Source organism: Erithacus rubecula (genome assembly GCF_903797595.1).
Source record: "Erithacus rubecula genome assembly, chromosome: 4".
In the NCBI taxonomy this organism is placed as follows: Eukaryota; Metazoa; Chordata; class Aves; order Passeriformes; family Muscicapidae; genus Erithacus; species Erithacus rubecula.
This window is the reverse complement of record NC_136686.1, coordinates 12580674-12607450: the sequence shown is the minus strand read 5'-3', so window position 1 is coordinate 12607450 and position 26777 is coordinate 12580674. Positions and strand designations below refer to the sequence as shown.

The window sequence follows — 26777 nt, the reverse complement described above, 5'->3', positions numbered from 1 at the left end:
ATGGCCAGGTCCTTGAAGCTGTTTAACTTCTTCTTTTAGAAATGAAGGCTATTCTTTTAGGATGTATGACAACACTCTGCCCTCTCTAGGAAACTGCTGCAGTGAGCCAACAGCTGTGAATGCTGTAACAACCAAGGTGCATATGAGATGCTCAATTGGAATAGAAATATATTCAAATTAAATTACAGAAGTCTCTTTACCAGGGAGCTTCAGAGACAATGGCTTTTCATGGGATATGTGTTCACTGTAGGATGCACTACATCCACACACTGACTTGAAAATACAGTAATTATGTAAGGTTTGTTGAGCAAACTGTATTTACTAGACCTCTTTAAACATTTTGAGATGTTGATATGTTGGGAGAAAAATATTGCATCAGTGCCATTTATTATGAAAATTCAGAAGTTCTGGGCATGATTTTTAGTACCTTCTCAAGAGAAATTTTCTGCAGCTTTGCCCTTTGTAGTCACAGAATTCACTCATTTGGAGGTGTGAGTGTTCTGTGTGGGGGACAAGCAGAGACTTCCCCTATCTAGCAGGATATTAAGACCTTGGCAGAATGTCTGATGAATGTCAGACACCTGGAGGGATCTATTTAATTTAGAAATGGGCTCAATCCAAAAAATTCAGAACCCAGTCTCAGATTTGAACACTCCTGAGTTCAAGTATTATTTTGCATGAAGTGTTTAAGTCACTCCATATAATTAATGAAATTGCAGAATTTAGTCTGGGCATGGATTACAAGCACCCCTAAAATCCGATAGTATTATTTAGAGTTTTATTTAGGTGGTCTGGAAAGACTTGTTCTAGGGTTTGACCTCTTTGTCATCAGCATTAAAAGAAGTTGGTTTGTAAATATGGGGGCTTTTTTTCTTCTCTCCTCCCCATTTACTGTTCTTTAATTCTTTTTAAAGAAATGCAGAAGAAAAGGTGTTTGTAAGCAACTTCCCAAATTATTTTTTGCCATCCACAAGTTTAGAGCTGCCTGTTTGAAGATTTCCCAGAAAGTATTGTTCTTATGTGACAACAGGTCAGAAAGACTCTGCATTAATTACACTAACATATGGTTATTAACAGATTCTAGCTCAGGGAGCAATACTTTACAATGTTATCTTCCACATAGTCAGATGTTAGCCATATTGTCAGTGCTGGCAGCTATTGTTTCACTCATTTACTTCACAGAGCTAATTACTCCCTAATAATAACTTTACCTTGGAGTTTTTCACTTGCTTGTGCCAGCAAACCTGTTCACACTACATATGCTAATTATTGGCACTTATTCATTATGTTAAGATAGCTTTAAGTTCAAGCTGTGCAGCCTGGCTTTCGGTATGGAGCCAGCTGGCTGCAAAGTTCCACCTTTTTTTTTTACTTTTTTTTCCCCCCTTTCTTTTTATTTTTGAAGGTCTTTTTGTTGCTGTTTTCTTTTCTTTTTTTCTTTTTTTCTTTTTTTGGCTAAAGTCATTAAAAGTTTTAATATAGGCCTATCATGTTCTCTTTACAAGATTCAGTCATTCAGGAATTCAGGCTCATAGTTGGTTACTCATGGACAATTCCAAGTTTATAAGGAGCTCCTGGTTTTCTTTAACTATTTCTCAGAGCTTGCAGTGAGATCTTTTCTGTTAAGTGGATTGTAAATTCATTTGTAATTTGAATACAAGGCCTTTTACAAAAAAGGGCCATTAATTTTGTTCCTTCCCTCACCCAATTCTATCTCCATGTCTGTTACATCACTCATTACATTTTTTGCCTGGAAGTCCCGAGGCCTTCACAGTGCCCAGTGGTTTTGGTTTTTTTCCTCTATGTTTTTGGTGTCCAAGGGCCTAAAACGTCAATGAGCTTTGTATGGATATATTCACTGATTTGCCCTGGGATCAACGTAAGTACAGCAAATCAGATCATTCAGATTTGCAGCCTAAACCAGACAATTTTCATGGGATTTGGTCTGTTACATCTTTCCAGAATTCTCAATGATCCTTTTTCACACCCTAGAATAGAGCATATTTTCATAAAACCCAGAGAAATGTGGTGTCTTCCAAAGATAAAATACTGTCCTCGATTTGCATGAAGAATTTTATGAATACCAACTGAATATCTACAGGGAAATCAAAGACAATTGGCAACTGATCCTGGTTAATGTTGTATATAAAATATGAGATGCTAAAAACCAGACTGCTTCAGCTGTGACTCCTAAGGAGTCCTGTGTCACATCATCATGTAGTGTTTTTCTAGTGTCTGGTGAACTGGTCTGACATTCTGTGAAGTTCTTAAAGAAATCATTTTTATCTAAGATAAAAACATCCCATTCATTTTAGATCAGTAGAATGAGGAGACTGAAATCTTCCCTGTGTAAGAATTCAGTCTTTATTTCTGCTTCCCTGTGAGCTAAGAATTTTGTAGTCTGTGAACTGTTGAGCTACCTTGCCATTATAACTAAAAGGGTTATTTTAAGCTTTGGTCTAGATAATTTTTTAGAAAAATAAAGTGTTCAGAAAACTGCCATTTGGCCATCTTCTTGGTATGCACATTGCATACATTAGGGTTTCTCTCCATGCTAGTTGCATTATCAAATAAAATATGGATGAATTAAGTAAGATTATTTTATAAACAGGGAAGATTAAATCTCTCCTCTTCTGTACACTTGTGTACTTTTCTGCACTGTCAGTATGATCAGGTTTTGTGTACCTCAGTGAAAAATTTGGCCATAAAATATAAGAGAAAAATCAGGACAACCAAAACTGAAATGTAAGATTTAATTATAATAAAAACATTGTTTCCTACAACATCCCACTTTACTATCTTAGAGTGTTAGATTAGATTCTGCTTCAGTACAATTCCAGTGTTGTCCATAAAGACTTTGAATACAATTCTTAATAAAGCTGAAGTAAACAGACTTTTAGTTGAGCCAAAATGGATGGCTCACCTGCATGATTTACAGATCGTATTGACATTAAACTACTCATGTTTAGAGGAAGTTTGAACCAAACCTTCAAACTGTAATACAACTTTCATGGGAGCTGGCCTTTTATGAGAGGCCAAGCTTAAATGCCAGATCTGATTTCACTGTGGAGATTTGGATTGAGACTTGGAACTTTGTGACTTAGAGGTATGTTAGAAGAGCCTGGTATCGCTGCTCAGACAACTGCTGAATTTTTACTTTGGTGGCCTTCTGCTTTCTTGATAGACTTAAAATATTATGAAAGTAGTTGTACCACCTAGCAACAAAATAGTATTACTTTATCCAAAGAACTGAAGTGGGTGATGGCTGAAGATTGGAGTACAGCACAGGGCTGTGCCTGGGAATCCTGGTTCTAAGAACAGTGGGAACAGGAATCTGGAGAGCCTCTGTGGGCAGTTACATTGACCTTCAAGTTGGTTTTGCAGGATTAGTCATAGTATTTCAGCAATGGTAAATTATAACCATTAAGAAAAGACATCCAGCAAAAATACTGTGACAGAACTCTTAGGATCTTGTTTATTTTAAAGCTGTTTCCTCAGAGAAAACTAAGAGAGAACACTCCTTTTTTTTTTTTTTTTTAGTAAAAACTTAGTTTAATAAAAACTTCCTCCTCAGATATTTGGCACTCCTTAAAATCTGCTGAAGCCTGACGGACTATTCTGATGTTCTTAACGCACCTGAGAGTTCCTTCCCAAACATACCTTTCCTTGTGCTAGGTCTTGCCAAGATCTTTTGTGTAAACCTCATTTGAAGTTTCTAGGACACAGTAATGTGGCATGAAGGAGCCCTAGAAGAATTTTCAAAATATGATTAACACCTCTTTCTAAACCCCATATCATAAAAAGATCTTGGCCAAATTGCCTGCAATTCAGCTGCAAGTATGTTCTTTGACGGCTGACCACCTGTAGAGACTTTGGAGGATAAGTGACCTCTTGAGAGACAGGAGGAACTAGTCAAAAAGTATGTAATCTAGGCATTTATCTGTGCTTTGAACCATGCATTCTGAATTCTTGGGTTTACAACAAAAAGCCGGTCTTGCTTGTAGCTATGGGCAGCCTGTCTGTGTTCTACATAATGCATGTGGGAAACCAGGAAATATGCACTGGACTGATGCACTAGAGAGGGTTTATTGACTTACTTAGGAGATGTGTTACTTGCACTTGTGTGTTTTGCTTGATATCTTCAACTAATAGCAATGAAACCTTTATGCCACCTTATTTTGTAACATATTGTATAAAAGTAACTTAATTTAAGCTATTTAAATACATTTTCGAGTGTTTTAGAAGTTTTTGGCATACATTTTTGAGTCCTTCTGCTGTTAAACTTTTTGGTACCGTAGTCAGATAAACTTACATAGTTTACATGGATTAGCTTTTCCATAAATAATGGTTGATGGGAGTCTAATGTGTTGAGCTGCCTCAAGGCTAAATGCATGTGTTGTGGCCACATTAGGAAGCTCTGAAAAGTCCGTTCCTTTTAATAATCATAGAATCATAGAATAGTCTGGGTTGGAAGTGACCTTGAAGGCCATCTGGTTGCAACTTCTTGCCATGACATCTTCCACTATCCCAAGTTGCTCAAAGCCCCATCCCACCAGGCCTTGGACACTTCCAGGGATCGGGCATCCACCACTTCTTTGGGCACCCTGTGCCAGGGCCTCTCCAGCCTCACAGGGAAGAATTTCTTTCAAATATCTAATCTAAACCCACTCTCTGTCAGTCTGTAGCCATCCACCTCATGTCACTACATGCTCTTGTAGCCATCTCCATCTTTCTGACAGGGTACTTTATACTTCCATTTTATCTCTTATGGGTTACAAAACAGACAAGCTCAAAAGTCCCTCTGGTGTAGGACTGGGTATGAATAATATTACATGAGAAGTTGGGAAGGAAGTCTGTCAATGGGCTACAGAGAAAATACTTCCAAGAGACTTGGGGTTGCATGATTCCATCTCCATTCAGACAGGAGAGTGTGTGCTGTGCAAGTGAAGCTGTCAGATATATGTGCTAAATGCTGTTTGTATTCTGAGTTAAATTTTCCCCTGGGTAGCACCATCTCTCCTCTGGTACATGCCTGCCTGCTTTGCATATGCGTGTGGACTCCTGTGCATGGGGCATCTGTTTCGTGGGTACGGTGTGTATAAATATATGTGTAAATATCTGTACATGTGCACATACACACACATTTACATTTTGAAACAAATAGCAGAAAGGAGGCTTAGAGATATCTTCCCTCATTTGCTTGTGTGATGTGTGAGACGTGTGCACACACATCTACTGGAGAAACGTGTATGTTTATGTGTCTGTGTGGGCACAGATGATGTGTGTGGATACAGAAACAGGCAAACATGCATCATGTTGTATTGCATTAGATGCATTTGAATCTGTAGGACTCACAATGATCTTTTATTAGAATATCAGCATAAACTTGTAAAAATCATTAACTTAGTTATTCTTGCATATCTGACTACGTACTGAGCATATTGAAATGTCATGGAGACTTAATCTACTGGTTGAATCTGAGGCAAGTTAAATCCCTGGGAAAATCAAGATATGCAGCTACACTAGCCTGTGGGTGTGCTCTGCTGGTCCTTCCCTAATATTCAGTCATTTCAAGCCAGGATAGACATTGTCAGATCATTCTCTTGAACAGATTCTGTTTCGGGACAGAGACAAATCACTGCAGCTCTTGAAAAAGGCTTCTAAGCTAAACTTAAGGCATTGCAGTGCTTCTGGCTGTAAAATAAATGTGTTTAAACAATTTGATTAACTGAAGATGCTTCTTCATGATTATTTAATTGCATGGTGGCAGTTTGAAGCTTGTCACTAATATTGATATTTGTCTGTGAAATGCCTTGTAAGTGCTGCTTGGCACGAAGGTGACTAAGCAGCGTGTTTTCACCCGAGCCTGTGCGTCTCGGCACGTTGTTCAGTTTGTTGCGTCAGGACATTCTGCCGTGCAGCCCTGGGGGACCCCTGAAAGGCATTTGCTGGCAGGAGATTGAAGTAAGCACAAGCTCAGCGTAATTGTAGCCAAACAGTCCCACAGAAGGAGTGTCTGTGTGTGGAGCCGGAGCGTCCAGCTGTTCCGAGGAGGATTACCAGGGCTTTAATGGAGAGCACAGATGGAATCAGTACTATTGTCCAAAGTATTCTGGGACAGAGGCTAAAGTGTGAAGGGTGATCAGTGAAGAGCTGATTGGAAAGGAAAAGGGAAAAAAAAAAAAAAAAAAGGAAGGGGAAAATAAAATCCCCTTGTTCTCAAAAAAGCAAAGGGATTGATGCTGCCCAATGGTGAGGATGAAGAGGAAATAGATCCCAAAGCTTGCTTTCATGGTTAGCAGGCATTATAAAGATGGCACAGGTCACGTGTTGGGTGCAGCTGTTTGGAGGTTCTTACAGAACTGCTAGAGACTTAGCAAGGCCATTATTCAAGGCACCAAAGCTGTTTTACTGGATATGGACTACTGCAATTGTATAAGCTCTCCATTGTGTGAGTACTAATTTAAAGTGCAACCATAAGCCAGCCATACAATCCATGCTGCCATTAATGAATGAGTCATCCTGAAAAGGCTCAGAGCACACAGCTCTGACTTTTAGTCTTGAAGGGATCCGATGTGTTCAGAATGGGTCACATTTTAATGAACAAACATGCTGGCAAAATATTTTAGGCTCGAACTGCTAAAGTAATCCTTTTCTTTTTGGGGAAAGGTATTGAACCCAAAGGCTTTGGATAGTTTTTCATTTGCCTTACCACACCTTAAATGTATCTTTACTTACTGATTTTTTATGGGATACTAAAGTGTTACAAATGTGCTTATATAAACGTTACAGGTTTCACTGGGTAAGCCAGCAGTTTATGTCCTGAACTTTAGTTGCCAAGGAGCTCCATGATTGTTTTATTAAAAAGCATTTGGCTGCAGGAAGGTAGCTGTTTTTTTGTTAATGATGTCCGTGCACAGATACAAACACGTTGTTGTATTGCATCACTGTCTTTTTATCACCTTTCCTGCAAAGGATATGACCACAGTATTAGGAGCTCTAACCTAGTTGCAGCTTTTTTGGAAAGGTATTTTTCTGTAGACTTCTTACCTGCATGACTTAGGGTAACATCAAAAAAAGATAATCTACTCTCTGGTAGCAATACTCAGATAGCCTTTGGGAACATCCAAATGGAGAGACCCAAAAGCAGTTCTCAAGTTCCCATGCATGTCTTGTTCAGATATCCTTTAAACCCAGACCCTCTAAGGTCTGAAGCTTCGAGGGCATCTAAACATACACAGCACCTGCTGGTGTGATCTGAGTACTTTCTGTGTTTCTCCCCTTGTGCATGCCCTGGATTAAACCCCTGAATGGTGAGCTCCTCCCTAAGGGTTCATGGCAGTCCCGAATTGAGGCAGAGCAACATTGGCAGCACCCAAAAAGTTCCTGAAGCACAGTGACAGGATCTGACAGGCTGAAAGGTAGTGGCTTCCTTCCCACATACAGCAGTTAATAAAGGGGGATAGTATTTTTTTTAAGTGAAGTATTTGGCGAAAGCTTAAGAAATTGAAAGAACTGGACCTTAACGCAATTCCCACTGTCTACTCCACCTCATGAGAGACAAGTCCTGTCTCCACATCTGCTGAAACTGGGCTTTAGGCAAAACAAGGTGTACTGCTCATGCAATAAATGGAGAAAAAATAGCTCCGTGTCCTGCTGATGAAGACATTTGAACCTGTGTTCTGCTCCACAGTTGCCTTGTGCTTTTTTTTTCAATTAATGTTTGTTTTTTCATTGTTTCTGCTGAGTGCCATCAGGGTCACATTGCATTAGTGCAAGGACTCAACACAAATTTTGCCCTTAAAATAATTATGATTATTACAAAGTCTCTTTTCTGAGCTGAATACTTCTTAAAAGCATTTTAAAAAATAAATTATTACTTGATGTTTTGATCATGTTTACTGTTGGTTTCCTTTCTGATCCTAGCTTTCAAATTGAGTTCATTGAGTCAGTTTTGTTTAATTAGTTTAATTTTACTTGTTCAGCAGCATTGCCAGAGTTGTACTTTCCAGATTCACATCTCTGAATGAAAATATTCCCAGTGACTGGCAAGACAAAACAAAAACAAAAGTGGAAATGGAATGACTAAAATATTTATATTTGCTTGGGTAAAATGCTTCCAGAATTGAAATTTGGAGCAGAAAATTTGTAACAAAGTGGATAACTTGGCTTGCTAACTTAAATCTGTTCTTGCTGAGGTCTCAGAACTTCAGTTCAGTTTATTGAGTCAGGCCTACCACACAAAGCCTGTTAAGTGTCGGTCTTTCCAGAGTAACAGTACTAGGAATAAATCAATTGATCAGAAAATTTGTTTTATTGCTAAAGAGAAATGGACAGTTTAAGAGCAAAGAGCAGAACTTAAAAACAAAGCCCGAGTACCCAAAGGCTTATGCTTAGAAGAGATGGATAATATCACTGTAGTAATTTTGGAGCTTTTTATGGTGCTCCCTTGCATCCTTTTCTCCCATACACTTCCCATCTACTTTTCCCTTTATGCAAATGCACAATTAAGAGCACTGGAAAGGTAAAGATGAATATGTTAGTATAGTGTGCTGCTAATAATTTATTTTCATAATGGGGAGTCTGTGGAAGCACCCCAAAGAGCAAAGAGATGCTGGAAAGTTATAACAGATAAGAATCTGCTCCCTGCCTTTGTGTAGGACAATCGATTTTGTGAATATTCTGCTTCCTCTCCAGGCAGTGAGCTAGTATGGTTAACCAAAATTGTCGAGTAATTGTTTTGTGGTTGAGAACAAAATGCTGAATTAAACTGTTCCCAGCACAATAATTGTGTGATTACAGCATTTATGTTGCTGGCCAAAAGAACAGTCATTAGGTTTGGAAGACTTACCAAAACCACAGTCAGAGGAAAAAAAAATGCAAATCACATGTAAATTGTCCTCTAATACCTATAGTGGCTTAAAAATTGATCTAGCAGTATGGTATGTGTATATTTAAAGGCAGTCAAGCCATAAAAAGAAAGATTGTACATTCAAGAACTACTTCATACTAGGAAGAAAATGCCCAAAGATTATTAATTTTTATTATGCTGTACTTTTTCCCCCTCTAGTGAGATCCTGCTTTTCATACTTGCTTGTGCTATGCTTTGTGAATGCTGTTCTGTTTTGCCCTTCTGCACACCAGTCAGGAATTGTCCAGGATTGTAAGGCAGGTAGGACTGCCACACCCAGCCACACTTTGGGCCAAGCCCATTCAAACAGCAGCATCAAGGGGAGGCAGGCAGCAAATGTTTATCTGATTGCCATAATCCACCAGGAAAATTAAAATCTGATTTATGATGAAAGATGCCTTTGTGAGGTAGGCAATTTTCTTCTCCATTGCATGGTCTATATGTACAAGTGCCAAGAAAACAATTGCATATAGTCTTTTTTTCTTTTTTCTTTTTTTTTTTTTCCCTTTTTGCTTTCCTTATATTTTTAATAACAAAAGAGGTGGAGAAAGACAAGGAAGAACTGAAGGTGACAGCAAAGCATAAAAAGCTACAATGTTTTGGGCAATCAAAATATTTGTACCTGCAATTTAGTGGAGTAAAAAGCTGCAAAATTTGACTAGCTTTACATGGCTGTACACAGAAATCAGATGATGAGATGTCTAAATTTTATCACTCTATCTACTGTTAATTGTGCTTTAACTGTACTGCTGTCATTAGATTGTAGGCACAAAATTAAAGACTGTCTTCAACCCTATTCAAAAAACATTCCCAAACAAAACTTGTGAATTGCATTTTTTTATGAGGATTTTGATAACAAGGATACAAAAAACATCAGGACATGAATGGAATAATGGTGACATGTCTGTTGAAACAGTATTTGTTCTGCAACTTGAATCTATTTTGCTTTTGAAATCAAACTTTTAATGGTAAACCTGAACTCTACTGAGGAACAATTCCACTGGCAAAAGAGACAGCCTGAGAGATTGAAAAGAGGTCCTTATTATGCATGTCCCTGAGCAGTAATTAGAGGCTATCCAATAAGAAAACTGTGTTTGCTGCAAGGATTTCTAATAACATGTGGTCAGAGTTTTCCTGGCCATTTGTTCATCCTACAGGAATTCTTAAGATCTTATAAAAAGCAATAAAACTCAATATAAATAGTAATAGTGATGATGATGGTAATAATAATGATAGTGTTGTCTTCAGAAAAGAATGACACTGAATTGTAACTACTTGTGCTCTGAAACTGATGTCACTGGAGATCATACTTATCCTGAAACATATATCTGATTTAATAATAATAATAGAATTGGAGGAAAAAGAGGGGTCATTTAAAGGGTTAGTGGATTAGTTAGTGGATTTTAGTCTAAGATTTTATGAGCAGACCCTGTTCTTTCAATTTCACAAAGACAAGAGGAGGTAATGACTTTTAATGCAGACACTTCTTCTTCTGTCCTTTAAGTCTATTTTTTGTCTCTTTTTCTAGATAGTATGATTTTAAGTGGATGACTTTGATAAGACTTTCTTGTTTGTTTATAGCATTGCACTATTCAGCAGCTGAATGGGTTTTGAATTTCTGCCCACTAAATGATATTAACTAACCTCTATTTCTTCCCTGTCGCCTACACACTGAAATTGCTGTATTTTTTTTTTTTATTAATGATATTCCACTTGTCAAAGAGATATTGAGTGAAAAATGCATCTTGAAACCTTAGGGTTTGTTTGAAATAATACCCTTAGCATTGTGTCAAAAATGAGATCATGGAACTGGCCGTCATCTCTACACCATCTTAAGTGCAGTGTTTTCCTAATTGGAACTGTTATCTGTGTTTCAGTTTAAGAATCTGGGGTTTTGGAACAGGGAAAATACTACTGCAATTTGTACATCAAAATTATTAGTTATTGGTGTTTGAATATATTACAGAAAAGTCAACAAGGGATAAAGGGGAAGGTTTAGCAGCTGGCCTTAAGACAGATGCCTCTGAATAACTTCAAATGACAAAAAATACCACTCTTTAAAGTGTAATGGCATCAGCCATGCTCTTTCCACCCATTTCTTGATCTTTTCAGGAAAATGCACTGCAGAAATCATTGATGGATAGGCTCACTCCCCAAAAACTGCATTGCTTCAGTCTATACAGGAGAAAGAGCCATGGTTGGAATAAATTTAGAAAGCATTTAGAAATAATTTGAATATTATTTTAGAAAACTACTTAGAATTAATTACCTAAGCTGCATTCTTGACCTGAAAACCATTTTGGGCAGTTTTATAGCTGAGCATTTTATCATCCTGTTTGCATCCTTTGCACAAAAACATTCAGAACAGTACTTTGGTGTCAGGATGAGCCCAAAGGTGCCTTGGAAGCACTGAAAAGATAGCAAGGTGGGGCATTTCTCCTAGGTGACAGAACTTACCTGTCAGAAAACAGCCAGGTTTCCTGGCTGTGATGGCATGTAATGCTAGAATTTCTTTCCTATTAATTTACTTACTAATTTCCTAATTCTCAACTGAATCTGTTGATGTTATGGGCTGATGTTTGGACTGGCTCCTCTCCTTGCTTCCCCCGTGCAGCTGCCGGTCCCTCCCTCGGATGGTTTTATCTAGGCTGGTGTTTTCCGGCTCTCTCTCTCTCTTGCTGCGCTTCGGTTGTGGGCTGTGTCTTGCTCTCTGCCGTCTGCTCAGCTGTTTCCCCCTCCCCTGGTCCTTCGAGCCGGAAAACACCAGCCTAGATAAAACCATCCGAGGGAGGGACCGGCAGCTGCACGGGGGAAGCAAGGAGAGGAGCCAGTCCAAACATCAGCCCATAACAGTTGACTTCCAACATTCATGGAAGTTCTTGAAAAGTCGTTTTTGGATTATTCCTCTTCCTCTTTTCCCCCTCTTTAAATCCCATTCCAGTTCTGAGCCTTCCCACCCATTCCTACTTGTTTTTATAGTCTAGCCATTGATTTATAATTTTAAGATTTGCAGAGTCAGCCTTGAAAAAACCCAGTGCTCCTGCAGGAAATGTCCTCTTGATTCTACATTCCGCTCTTTACCACTTGGACATCCTCAAAAAGAAGAATCCCCTATTAGCAAAACTGCCTGTTTGCTCTTCCCTGCTTCCTCTGCAGCAGTTCTTCCTACCAAATCTACTTTCTGGAGTTCTTCTGACATCAAGCCATGATGCTGTTGCACAAAAACTTTGGATCCAGTAAAATGAGAGCATTGAGTCACCACGAAGTGACTCTGAAAAGAAAGAGCTGGGCTAGCACATACATGGCAAAACTCAGCCACTTCAGTGCTTTTAAACAGAATGTGGAAAATCAGAAGGGAAAAGTACACAGATCTCTTCTGAAAGGCTGCTATAAACCGTGATGAGGGAAGTGTATTGCTTTGTAACCCTGATTCTTTCTGGCATGTACAAATAAACTCATAGTTCATTATATTTTGAATAACTGAACAGATCTATAATAAATCATCTAACTGTAGAAAAGAGTACACGCGCTGCTCAAGGAATGCTTGAGCAACAATACATGCTGTCTTTAAAATCACATCAGGAAACCTCACACCTGTTTTCTTTTCCCTGACAAATGTTTCACTGGATAGCTTAGTGCTGAAGCCATCAGCAGTAGTCCAGACCTCACTGGGAGAAGCATTAGCCAGGCATATGGAAACTGTGCTCTGTCATACACTGCAGGGTAGCATCAGGCATTAATGGAAGTTCAGAAATTTTCCACTTTGAAAGAAGTGACTTTGCAGATTAACTCTTGCTCATGACAATTGCACCTAGGAGCAACTTGCTGATAGCCAACAAAAACACAAAGAGAAAACAATATAGCATATAAATCAGCAGTGTTGACAGCCAGAAGTTCGTGGCAGATTTCCCTGACAGTCCTGGTTTATTCTTCTAGAAGGGCTACTAACATTTAAACAAGGTGCTCAGGTGCTTTGGAGCTATGCCATAAGAAACACAGTGTTTGTGTGAATATTAAGTAAGGTGAAATAACACAATTTTGCCAAAACTCTGGTCATCATGCCTCAAAAGCACATTTGCTAACTTCAACCTCTTTGTGAAACAAGTAGCCCAATCAACCAAACAATGAATCTTTTTCTCTTATAAAAATGGAAGAGAAATTATTTTTAGTGTTACTCTTGAGCTGGGATTAGAAAGGGTTCTTTTGAGAGTGCACTTCAGTCTTCCAGTATAGCTGTTACCTGAATTACAGTCACTTACTCTGATTGTTCTGATTTTGCCAGAGAACCCCACTCACTGGGGTGTTGTATAGTCTGGAGCAACCACTCCTGGGTGAACTCTTAGGCTTTTGTCTTAAGACAGCTGGCTATTGGAATGAATTCCAGTTTATGTTCTTTTTATTTCAGGTAGTCTCTTCAGTTTGGCTGTTTGTTCCAATACCTTTCTGTCAGAATTGCCCGTAGGTAACTTACATGCTAAGTTGCACAAGCATGAATGTTTGTTAATCCTCTCCCAATGCAAAAAAATAATGTTACTGCTTTTCTGTCCTCTCTCTGGTTTTTCTATACTAAATTAAACATTTAGAAAAATGTTTTGAAGTTCTTTATTTTAGTTACAGAAGTGAACAAGTAACACTACTTTTTCTTTTGGAAGTTTCCAAGTGTTGTTCCTTAATGTGAAAGGTCCTTTTGGCTTCTGTCCTGCAAAGTGCTGCTGGAGGTTTCTCTCAACACTGCATTTTGTTTTGTAGCATGAACTGAAGGCGGAGAGCCTTAGAAGGAAGTTACCAGCTGGGAAACAGCTACTGTGTGTATTATTTGGCAGTTTAAGGCATTTTGCAGCACTTCAGTTAAAAAGGCTAAGTGTGTGTTAATTTACAGACTTCATGATGAGATGAATTTGAGATGGATGCTAGTAGTGACACCTGGGTTTTCTTGAAGGACTAAGCAAAAGTGGAAAGTTTCCAGCCTGAAAAGCCTTTCCTTTTTAAAACAAAAAATGCATATGTATTTTCCTGAGATGCATTTCAGTTTTCCCGAAATTTTGTTTCTTGTGTTTCCGATGTGCCAGGTTACATACCTATTAGGGATTGTTTCCATATCTCCTTATTCCATCAAACTAATTTTTTTTCCATACCATCACTCCAAATAAAACTAGTAGAGTTGTAATGGGGAGGATGTGGGTGATGGAGGTGTCTCCCTAAATCGCCTTTTTTATTCTCCTTATAAGATGATCACTATGAGAGCATGTTTTCTGCCAACATTATCACTGTTTGCAAACAATTGTGAGAACAGAGAGAACTGCTGAGTGAGCTGAGGTGTTTGGACACAGTAAATTTTGGTAAGTACTGATATGAATTGTGTAAGCCTCATACACAGCAAAGGGAAGCATAATATTGAGGACCCAAATCATCCACTGCAGAAAAGTTTACAGGTGGTGATTAGGACGAAAAAAATGCATCTCTACTTCATGCCATCCACCTTCTGCTATGCATCTTGAACATTCAGTAAGCACCCCATAAAAAGGCACCTCAAACTCAGTAGGATTATTCCATAACCTGGATAGGCAGGGCATCCTGCTGTATAGATTCAGGACTTACTTATGTCAATTTAGGGAAGTGATGCAGAGAAGAGAAAGAGAAAAAAAATTCTTTTCTTATTTTAAACATCACTGAAAGGGAAAATAGCAGGTTGTAGTTATATGGGGACATATATTTTTATTTCCCTTAAGATAGACATGGGGAGGGGGGTGAGTTAGAGAGAAAGAGGGCCAACACATGTGCTAATTAAAGAATCTAGTCCTTCAGCAGAGTGTGTGTCACTGAGAGCCAAGTGTTTCTGGAGGAATGGGGGACAAATGCAATTAAACATGTCATTTTTGAAGGACAGATTTGTGTTGCTGCATGTGAAATGTGCATTGCATTCTTTCCTAAACAGTAGAAGAGATGCTTAACTTATAAATTAGCCACAAGCAGTTTGAAGTTAGTCAAATCATTCATGTGCATTCTAAGAATGTAAAATCTGAACTTATTCAAGGCAGCTGAGAATAACTGAAATGGAGATAAAAATTAGCCACACTTCTACATGAAGAAATCATGTAAGAGTCCATTTCAACAAAGATGTTCATGCAGCTCCTGAAGGGCATTTTCTGAAAAGTTCAAGAGTAAGGTACTGTTCAGAGTTTTATCAGGTTGTAGAGAAGAGAGTGTTGATTTTAAGCAACTCTTCTTAACTACACTGAGTAATTTGTTATCCATCACCACTCTCACCTAAATTAATAGAATTGCTTCTGAAGAACTAGAGATGGGTGCATTAGCTGTATTTGCCCATCATGGAAAATGTTATATGTATAAATGTATAGATGCTGGGAAATGCATTGGGATATTTACCTTGGAGAGAACTTACATGAAAGTTGATGCTAATAAATATGTTATGAGAAGCTGAGGAAATTAAGTTGATGGAAGTATATGAAGAGAAAATAGATAAAACTAATAACAACTGCTCTTTTAGGGCTTTGGTTGTTGAAAGTATGGATTTATGTTACTTGAGAAATGGTGTAGAGAGTCATGTACAAGGAGAAACTCTGAACTTTAAAGATTCTATCTGGATGCAGGGGCATAAAGGACCAAAGTTAGGTCATGCACGCTTCCCTGATTCTGGCATTCCCTAAGCCATGAATGTCTAACTTTGCAATCTTAATTTTTCTTTAGACTATTTTCCCTGTGTCGCTATTTACATAGTGACCCAAAGTATGCATGGCTTTTTACAGAAAATAGAACTGTAGTTGTCAAGTGTTTGCAATCTAAATTTGTGGAAGTCACAGCAGGAGCTAGTAACAAACAGTAGGGTAACTGTTAAAAACATACTGCTTGGTGCTTAGGTAGCTGTGGTAACCATAGAGGGTTCCTAAAAGTAGATAAGAGAGCAGAATTTAGGTGGAAATACTACAATTATAATGAAGCTGAGAGTCCTGGAAGTATTAACTGTGACTGTGTTGGATGTAATGTCTTTGTGTGGCTGGATTTGTTATGGTTAAGTCATAAAGGACATGCACAGATTTGTGAAGATTCTGGCCCAGGCTTCAACCAAGTTTGCCAACAAATTTCCTTTGATATGGTAAGCCATGTAGGGCCAGATTTTTCAAAGGCACTGAAACAAATAAAGATACCTTGAGGCACTTTTCAAAATCAAAAATCTCTGCAGACAGCTGTGGGTGTCTCAGTTTCCCACTTGGACAGTAGATTTACTATTAGTTGCTTGTCATGTGCTCGTACTGGTTTTTGCATTAAGTTCTTTGACAATGGGGTGGTCTCTTCTTTGCATTTTCAATGGCAACTATGAAGGTTTCCTGGTGGTGTGGTTTGACACTGGCCAAAGACCAGGCAGCCACAAAAGCCACTTACTCACTCTACCCTGCTGCACAGCTGGGCAGAAGAGAGAAAAAAATTAATGAAGGGTTTGTGAGTTGAGTTACGGACTGGGAGAAAACACTCCAATGGCAGAACCGGCTCAACTTAGAGATACAAAGTTAGTTTATTACTTAGAAAATCTGAGGAGGATAATGAGAAGTAAAATAAGCCCTTAAAAAAATACCTTTCTTCCCCCAACTCCTCCCTCCTTTCCACCAACAGTACAAGGGACAGAGCGTGAGCATTTTGGTTAATTCATTAGCCAAGGTCTTCTTCCACTGCTCAGGGAGAGGACTCCTTCCCCTGTGAGACCATGAGGTCCCTTCCCACAGGAGACAGTTCTCTGTGAACTTCTCCAGTGTGGTTTCACTCTCATGGGCAGCAGGTCTGCCAAAACTGCTGCGATGTGAGTCCCTCCAATGGGCAAACAATCCTCCCAAAACTGCTGCAGTGTGGGTCGCTCTTCCCACAGGGTGCAGTCCTTCAAGGACAGGCTGTTCCAGCCTGGAAGCAGGGCCCCTCTCTACTCTGGGTCTCCCACTGGATCACAGCCTCATCCAGGCATCCACCTGCTCTGGTGTGAGCACCTCCTCCATAGGCTGTGGGTGGATCTCTGCATTCCCCATGGATTCCCATGGGCTGTGGGTGGATCTCTGCATCCCCCATGGATCCCCATGGGCTGTGCATGGATCTCTGCATCCCCCCGGACCCCCACAGGCTGTGGGTGAATTTCTGCATCCCCATGGATCCCCATGGGCTGTGGGTGAATCTCTGCATCCCCATGGATTCCCATGGACTGTGCATGGATCTCTGCATCCCCCATGGAACCCCATGGGCTGTGGGTGAATCTCTGCATCCCCCATGGAACCCATGAGCTGTGGGTGGATCTCTGCATCCTCCATGGAACCCATGGGCTGTGGGTGAATCTCTGCATCCCCCATGTGTCCCCATGGGCTGTGGGTGAATCTCTGCATCCCCCATGGAACCCATGGGCTGTGGGTGGATCTCTGCATCCCCCATGGAACCCATGGGCTGTGGGTGAATCTCTGCATCCCCCATGTGTCCCCATGGCTCCAGGGCACAGCTGCTTCCCCATGGGCTCAGCACAGCCTGCAGAGGAATCTTGGCTCTGGCCCTGGAGCACCTCATGCTCCCACTTCTGCCCTGACCTTGGTGTCCCCATGTTGTTTTCCTCACATGTTCTCACCTCCTCCTCTTCTCTGAGTGAAAATAAAACTGCTCCACTATGCTGTTTTTTTTTTCTCTTTAAATCTGTTATTACAGATGTGTTATCATTATCTCTAATTGACCCAGCCTTGGCCAGTAGCATGTCCATCCTCAGAGCCATCAGGGATTGGCTCGGCCAGACATGGTGGAAGCTTCCAGCAGCTTCTCACAGAAGCCATACCTGTGGCCCCCCACTACCAAAAACCAGGCCATGCAGAAAAAACACACTTGGGTTTGGTTTTGGCTCTAGGTTGTATTCGTTTGGAGTTTCTCACACTCCTAAAATACATTGCCATTAGAGAGAATGATTTATTGTCCTCATTATGAATGAAAGAACCTTGACTTTATTTGACTGAAATCTTAGGCATCCGCTTCCTAAAGGGGTGATATTTCTTTTAAAATAAATGGCTAGTAGTGCATCTTTCATGGGTTTACCTCTTGATTCAAATAACTTGTCAGACATACAAAAGTACAAATTCCTTGACTGCAGAATTGATTACATAGAATGTTTTGGCTCTCTTGACATTCGGTACTTTTCTTCATTATTTTCCATGTGTTATGAAGCTTTTCTGTGCATACCATACCTGTGCAGTTTTTCATGCAGTACAAGGATATTGTAATTAATGTGGCATTTAAATTAAAAGGAAAATCAGGGAATATGAAAAAACAGGACCTTGGAAGATTGTATCATCCAGACTAACATCAGAAAGTAGATAAGAAGTTACAAGGTGAATTTATAGCTCATTAAATTTTTGGGAATTTTGTGAGGATTTAAAATACAGTTTTCTCCTTTAGGATATTACAGTTGAGAAGAGGTCATCATGTAGAGAGGCTGGCCAGTGGAGAATCTTGCCAGCTGTATGAATTATTACATTGTTGAAGAGATTTCTTTTTATGGACATATGTCGATTATAAGAACAAATTGAAGGGCCTGGAAAATAGTTCTGATTTGCAGTCCATTATATTAAATTTAGAAATGCAAAATCAAGAAGTTACAATTCGGAAAATATTGGAAGATATGTAAGCTATATAATAAAAAACATTTGAGAAATTTAACTGATGTAGTAATATCTTGAAAAGGGAAAAAAAAAAAAAGGAAAACACCTTAGATGTAAAACTCAGAAGGAGGGCCTGTATTCAATGCCACTTGAAACACTTGTATCCTAGCAATTCCAGTTAATAATAACAAACATAACAAGTTAAGATGTAGTAGTTAAATGAGCCATAAAAATGAAGAGTCCATAATTTGTATGATATTGTGTCAGGTAATTGGATTAAAATAAACTAATGTTTGAATGTATTTGTGTTTAGGAGAAATGAAGTGTAGCTGAGTGCTGCTACATACATTCCATTCTGGAATGAAAATCACATTGTTTTGACTGTGTTATTTCTATATCCATGCAAACCATCCTCATCACTATATGTTTTTACCTCCTTAATGCAAATAGCATTGTGACATTTGAAATTAGGGGCTGTAAGGCCCCTTATAGGGTTAAAGAGGAGCAGCAAATTGAAAAAAAAATGAAATGCAGCAGTCAGATTTAGGAAGAAAGGGCATTTTCCTGGTAAATGTTTTCTTAAATGGGAATTTTTCAGTGTGGTGTTTTGCCCATGTGTTTGGCAGTCACTTGGAATCAAGTGCAGAGTTAAGCTACATTGTGGGCTTGGCAATGACAATTTGTGTGTGTGTGGTGCTTTAGTTATATTAGCCCTGGAGGCAGAGTTAACACTTGCAGTGGGACAAGAGTATTTGCAGTCATCAGAGAACTTTACAGTCAGCTTCAATAACATCACTACATTTTTTTCACTTTTTTTTTAACATTTTTTTGGCAGCAAAACACTTAGTAGAACCATCTGTCTTTCTATTAGTGTTTTTGAGTCCTGTTTTGAAGCTTCTTCACTTGGCAAAGTCACTTTCATCCTTGGAAACCATTTAAAAAAAGTTCTGTGGCTTTTTGCCGAAGAAGAGTACTATGCAAAAATTCTGCATGGCTGTTCATTTTTGTTCTAAAAGAACAGTTACTTTGTCTTTGTCTTAAAGCAAACCACAAAACCTCAAACAAACAAACAAACAAAAATAAACATGTGAAGAAAAGGCAGGTACTGGACAACTCTAGGATAACTGCATGGGAATAGAGAACAAATCACATTTTATATTTTTTTTCTCCCATAATTCAATAGAAAAGATGTGTGCCTTCTAATTAACAGGATCAGAATAGAAAGAAAAATATTGACGTAACAAAAACTGGATTAAGCTAGTTCAGTGAGTGGAGCTACATGGACTCTATCTTCAGCCCCAGTCTTAATCTCCAATGGCAAGAATTTCTGTCAGCAGTGCTCTTGAACTCCATCCATGATGATTGTTTTAGACTATAAAGATGCAGTCAGCACACACAGGGGTGCTGACAGCTCCCAGCATAAATTAAAAAGGGATGGTAATGCCAAATTTTGTATCATTGTTATGTCTGGTAATGGTGTTGGGTGAACCACGACTGGCCTGGATTTTGAGGAGATTAGATAAAAGTAAGTTTAAATGGTGTAGTCTGAACAATGGCAGTCAAGGACTGGTGCAGTTTCTCTTTCACCAATTCTACTGTCCAGGCAGTAACACCTTCTTGCCCCCCTTGGGACAGGAGGTTGTCTGTTGATACTCTTAATTTTCTGAATTACTTAAGGCTACAGACCACTAAATAAATTGTGGTTTTCAAAAACTTATAAATGTCTGATGCCTACAGTGTAATTAAAAATCTAGATGAGTTCTCTTAAAAACTGAGTCAGTCTTTCTTTACTGGCTGATCTGGTCAATACAGTGAGGCTTTTAAACTGAAACTAGTATCTAGCATTTTAATCCAGCAAACTTTGCGTTTCTCATCTGTCTGATATACAGACACAACTTCCATTTCTAGCAATTAAAAGCCATTAACAGAACTGGGTAAAAGCAGCAGCAGTAGATGTTGTCCCATGGCCCAGTTGCAGCTTTGATGACTAATTTCTGCATGTCTTAAGTCCCCTGCAGTGTCCACTTACAATATAATATTTTCCACTTCCTGACTAGCATGATTGTGCAGATTTGCTGTGCAAAGTTGAACACCTAACATGTCGGACATAGCTGTTTTATTTGTGAATAAAATGTGTCAGCCTTCTTTCTGACCGTCCCAGAGACTTTTTATCTTTTCACATGTACAAATAAGTGCATGTGTATGAGCAGAAAATTAGTCCTGGCTGTGGTGTGTGCTACTTATGCACTTACTTTTCCTTCTGAGGAGGTGTCTTTGTGTTTGGGCTTAGTCAGGGTGAAAGCTACTGTCTGAGACAGATACTGCTAAAGAGTTCAATAAAAAAGAAGAACATACCCCCCTACAGTCAGAGATAAGTGAGTCATCCTGAACTCTGGGGGGAATAATTAAGTGGGATATAGATATGCCTTAGTGAAGTACTTCAGTTTATTTTGGATTAACATAATTCATTTGAAGGGTTTGGTAATGAAGATGAAGCTCAACAGTTGATGCTGCTGGAACACCCCAATATGAAGTAGTGTATTCAAAGCAGAGCTCTCAGATCAGAAGTGAAAAAAAGCATACTATCAGACATCATCCCCCCAAAAAAATTCTGTGTTTGATTTTCCCTCTCCTGTTCAGCAGGTCCAGGGTCAGCTGCCTCCATTAATGATTCCCGTATTCCCTCCAGACCAACGAACCCTAGCAGCAGCTGCACAGCAAGGATTCCTTCTTCCTCCTGGTTTCAGCTACAAGGCGGGATGCAGTAAGTCCTGTAGATTTTTTTAGCTGGAAGTGGGTATAGGGCACAATTTCATGCCAGCCTGTATAAAATGATACTTCATCAATGAACAAAGCCATTAACTTGTAGAGATGAGTGTAAAACAGAGGATTAGTTATTACAAGTATGAGAAAAGCTTGTCAGAGAGGAAGAATATGTTTCAACATAACAGCCAAACATCTCACACAAGAGGTAGGTTTGTGCATCTTCTCTCTGACAGGTCTTTCTGACAAGTGAACATGCTCAGGACCACAAACTTGCAGCTGAAGAGAAGCTATTTGAAACTTCCCAGTAAATTTCAACACTGTTGTAAGAAAACATGTTTTTTCCTGAAGCAGACTGCTTGCTATTTGTGAACTGAGGGCCTATTCTAGTCTCTTTCTTCACACAGAACTCACATTAATCTCAACGGAGGTTCTGCACAGAGATCAAAGATAGCATATGCCTTTCAATTTGATGGACTAACACAAACTGAGGATATTTGTGAAAACCTAACACTAAAAATTATAGCATCTACTTTTTTAATCTCTGAAAGATTTGTGTTATTCTCCACACTCCACAATTTTTTTTTTTAATTTTATTTAAGCCTTCTATAGGATTTCATGTTACTGTCAACATGATGAGAATAAATACAAGTTAAGAAATAATGAAAGAACTTTATTTCCATGAATAAACTTAGCTAGAGCATGAATATCATAGACTTGTTTTCCTGCACTTGTATAACTCTTCCGCCGTCAGTTTTCTACTGAATTATCCAGGACTTGCTTGTTCTACCTTTTTCTGTCTCTGATATGGGTGTTTGATATGTCCATGTCACTGTATGTATCTGTATCATTGAATAACTCATTAATTCATCAGCTGGTTTAAGTTACTCATCACTTGCCACTGCGGCATTTTTGTAAACTTACAACATAGAAGATTTCTTTAGTTAAGCTGGCTTAGTCCACAATTTCATATTTCTTCCAGCTTCTGAACATCATGGACACAGTACTTGAACACTAACTCAATTTCTGTGGCCGCTAACCTTTTCCTGATATTTTATAGTATGGGACCACTGTTGAAAAGTACTGTCTCAAACACTTCACATCCCTCAGCAGCTGCAGTGCCAAAACATAGTCTCATTCAGTTCTTCCAGTGATTTCACACTCAGTCTCTTTTGACTGGGAGGAGCAGTGATCCACTTTACTGAATGTGTAACTGTAAGGTACACTGAATATGAGTGCTATCATAACTGTAGGTCTGGAAAAGGTCAGGAAAGCACACCATTAGACATATATTAGTTCCTTATTAATAAGTCCAGTTTGGATATAAGGAGTTGAGGTGGTTTTTCCTCTTCTTCATGCTACACACACATTAACTCCATGATAGTTCTATAGTTCCTCACATCTATGAAATAGATACAACATTATGTGTTTGCGTAACCTTGAAAATTAAAAGGCAAAAAGAGCAAAGTTTCTGCTACTTCTGGCAGTAAGGCTTGGAATTAATGGTATGCTGTGATGTAGGACTGAGCAGAAGCCGATGGAAAAAGACAGCTCTGTGTTTGGTGATTGCCTGGCATGTTTGGCTGAATTTGACTGAGAAGCTGAGGAGAAGTGATAATTAGTCCAAAGTGTTTGTTTCTTTCACTCACTATCTAGTGTAACCAAAAATTTGCATACACATTTGGCTACACCTAGAAAGCTTCACCTAGCTGCCTTCCAACCATAATATGTTCACATCAAGTAATGTCTTTTACAGACCATTAAAACATATTTCTCCCATTTTTTTTGCTTACCCTACTGTATATCATTCCACTTGGCAAAGACTGTAAACCAGAAAGCTTTGGATAAAATTTTGTCAAGCACCAGAGTGATTTAGGAGACTAAACCTTCCTCTTAAGAATGACAAAGACATTAGGATCTAAGTCTTAGGGGCATTTACCAAGTTCTTGTGCTGCAAACTCTAGTGCAGTCACCTGTGCTGGCTTGAACTGAGCTGAAATGGGTTGAGTACCAGCATTGTACTGCAACAGGGAATGTACAGCAGATTAATTTGCTCAGCTTCTGAATGTGTTAAATGCCCAGTTTTCACTGAGTTTACTTTTGGGAGCAAAGCCTTCCCAGGAACTTCCGAAGACCTCACTAGCATCATCTGTATATGACTGCCATTCTATGTTTTAAAATTAGTTTATGTGCCTGATAAAAATGGAATCTCACTTCTACATCTTCCCAGTCTTTTTGGAAACCTGCTCTTCTTTCTGGACTGATTATATTTTTCACAATTATTTTCTGTGGTTGATTGATAGAAATTCTCTAGTGATGATTCTATTATTTATTAGCATTAACAACCTGCACATAGGAATGATAAAAACCTTCATGTAACAATTCATTTTCAGTCACAAAGAACAAGAAACTATGGCATTTTTCACATGCAGTTCCTCAAAATAGTGAGATTTGAAAATCTGGGGGAAGAGGAAGAGAGAATTATTGCAGCAATTTCATAACTAGCTAGTGATACAGAGTGCCTTGGCTTTGAATAGCTGTTGGAGACACATTCAAGGGGGCACTGCACCCTACCCCTGTGAGAAGTCAGGAGACATATGGACCAAGCTTCTTGATTAAGCATTCTCAAACTTGCTTCTGTCCAAGCTGGGACAGCAAGAACTCTGTTAAAATTACTTGGTTGTTCTTCATGGAAACGTGTTGGGAAGAGATTAAAGAAGCAGCCTGGTCACAGGTTTAATCTTTGACAGGGGGCTGTGGTCCAAGCTGGTGGCTGGCCCAGTTATAGCTGGAAGAGAATGTGTGGTCAAGCCTCAGGGTCAGCAAAAGAGAAGAAATTATGAATAGTTTTACTGCTGCTTTGTTTTCCTTCATAGAGAATAAAACCTAATTCATTGATTCAGCGCTTTCTGACTCACCTGTACCTTCCAAGAGACGGTCAGACCTTAATTCTCCAATGGTTTCAGAGTGTGTATGTAGGAGGGTTCCTCAGGCAGTGCTCACCAAAGGACTCCTGACTTACCAGGCAGAGACTGGAAAGGAAGAGCATTGTTTTCTCTACACATACTTTTTTTTTCTGAGCATTCAGACTGAAGATAGAACAAAAATAATTGTAACAGTTAATAGCACTGGTTAATTTAGATTCCTTTCATGGCAGATACATAAGGAAGACTAGAAAAACAATGCAGAAGTGTACTGACACTTTATTCCCCATCCTTAGCCAGGTTGCAGTGTCTGAGGACTCAGGTACTTTCTAACCCAGTGGTGGCATCATTGTGTGTTATGTTGTTGAAAACAAAGAGTTTTTCTCTGCTTGGTTCCAGCCTGATTGAAAGCGTTCTAGAGATGAAATGCTAAAAAAATACAGCAATATCAGTCTATTATTTGCAGAGAAAATGATTCAATTATGCTTTTCCAAATATTTTTCAAAATTGGGTAAATAAAGGGAGGAGAGGGGTAAATATTTTCTTCATGGTTCCATGGCAGGTCATGGTCTTTGGCTTGCAGTTTGATGTACTACATTTCCTTTTCTTTCTTTTTCTCCATAGCAGATCACGCTTGGGAGTAGCTTGGGTTTTCATTTTGTTTTGTTTTTTTAAACAGATGGTTTGCATTACATAAGGGACAATTTACACAAGTTGACACTTCCCCTTTTTTCTCTATGGCATATTGTGTGGTGGTAAAGTTGGCAGAGATGAAGGGAGGAGCTTCTATTAGGATTATATTCTATTTGAAAAAAAGATTCATAATTTGTGATTCCAGTTAATTTTTAACCTCCATACTTAGATGTAATTGCATGTATAAAATATTTAATATTATTGTTTACAACCAAAGTACTTTTTCTTATGAGAAAAATAAGTTGGCAGTATGTGATGGATTATATTGTCCCCAATCAGAAAGGTAAATACTAATTATGTACTTCTATGCCCTATTCTTCATTATTCATGCAATGTATGCTGTTTGCAATGTAAATGTTTTGATTTTTCATGCAAACCTCTTTATATGTATTTTATTATGCGCACAATATGTAACTTCTAGATAGATATATAGTGCAAATCTTTTTATAAAGGGCTGATGTTTCAAGGGTAGTTGTTAACTGAGTTAGTGACTGGCAGCATGAGCAAATTTTAGGAGTTGACCCCCATATCTCAACTATTTAAACTGGTTTTAGCACTGGGCGGGCAACTTCCAATTCAGCTGATGCTGAAATCAGAGTCCAATTACTACATTTCCCAAAGCCTCTCCTACAGTGGGGTTCCACAGATTGGCTCAGGTCATTTAACCCTTCTTTTCTTCTCATTCTGTAACCTTATCCCTTGTTACTCCTGCTATTGCTAGTTCAGCTCTACTTATGGTGCTTACCAGATAACAAGCACAACTCCTAGGATTTTAGCAATGGCAAGGGAAATGTCAGGTCTGCTGCAGTCTGAGGAGCTGTTGCTGTTGACTTCACTGAAGTCATATTTCACACCAGATGATACGGATCTGCTAGGCCACTCTTAGAAATAATTAGAATTTATTTAGAGCTAATTAATATTTGAGAAGTGCTTTGAAAGCATAAAAATGGTGCAAGTGATAGAAGAGAAATTTTGTATTGTGCCCTTTAAAAACTGCACGGTTCTGCCTCTGAGCAAGCTGCTCATCAGTCGTAGGTAGTATGATCCTTTTATTAATGCACATATGTATGGGTTTGTATGTGGAATATTAAGGCATGGCTGTATCTCCTATGTAAGAGATACTAAAAGGAGGGAAATAAAGATTTGAAAAAGCACAGGAGACTGCGTCTGGGGACTGAGATACAAAAAATGAAGGAGTTAGGATGAGAACAATGTTCTCTGGGTCTTCTTCAACAAATCTAAGTATCAGCATGGACCCGATGAGAATGTTTCTGTGCTTCTGCATTTGCAGCACTGTTTGCCAGCAGTTTCCAAGTCAGCTACACAGAGTAGCCCAGACTTTGATGGGTCTTTCCTCATCATTAATGATGATTAATTTAGGAAACTGCACTCCAGTGCTTCTTAAAACATTTGATCATCATGTTAAAAGAGAAAGAAAATGTTGACTTGCACCTAAAGCAGTGTGGTATGTTCTGTCAGTCCTGAGGCTTTTCGGGATGATTGAAGCTGCTGAATTCCACACAGTTTCTTCTGTAGGAGATGAAGAACAATGCACCTTGTTTTCTAAACTGAGGTGTGCAAGAAATTGAATGATTTGGAGATTTTTGGGATTTGTTTTCTTTTCTCAGGAAACGATAGTTGACAAGTCTGTATTTCCAGAAATGGGATTTACCCCAAGTACATTTTCCTGATTATTGGAAAATTCTCAGGAAAGCTTCTGGACAGCCTTTTGTTTGCTGATACCTGTGTTATTTTTATGGTAATATGGCCAATTTTGGAAACAAGAATTTTTTTTCTTTGCCCATTTGTCCTGTCTCCTGTGGATAATTAGTTGTAACAAATCATATTGTGTTT

At 38.9% G+C, this 26777-nt stretch overlaps 1 protein-coding gene across 20 annotated transcripts in view; it reads left to right on the top strand.

The window, feature by feature from the left end:
* Positions 1–26777, top strand: part of SOX5 (SRY-box transcription factor 5) — a 607966-nt gene that overhangs the window by 489966 nt on the left and 91223 nt on the right. For 11 of the 20 annotated variants that reach the window (XM_079305080.1, XM_079305086.1, XM_079305092.1 and 8 more), the window contains one exon: positions 21184–21307. In XM_079305080.1, the coding sequence (XP_079161206.1) occupies positions 21184–21307 (124 nt within the window). The remainder of the gene's footprint in view (positions 1–21183; positions 21308–26777) is intronic. The other 9 variants (XM_079305083.1, XM_079305076.1, XM_079305090.1 and 6 more) reach the window with 1 other exon arrangement.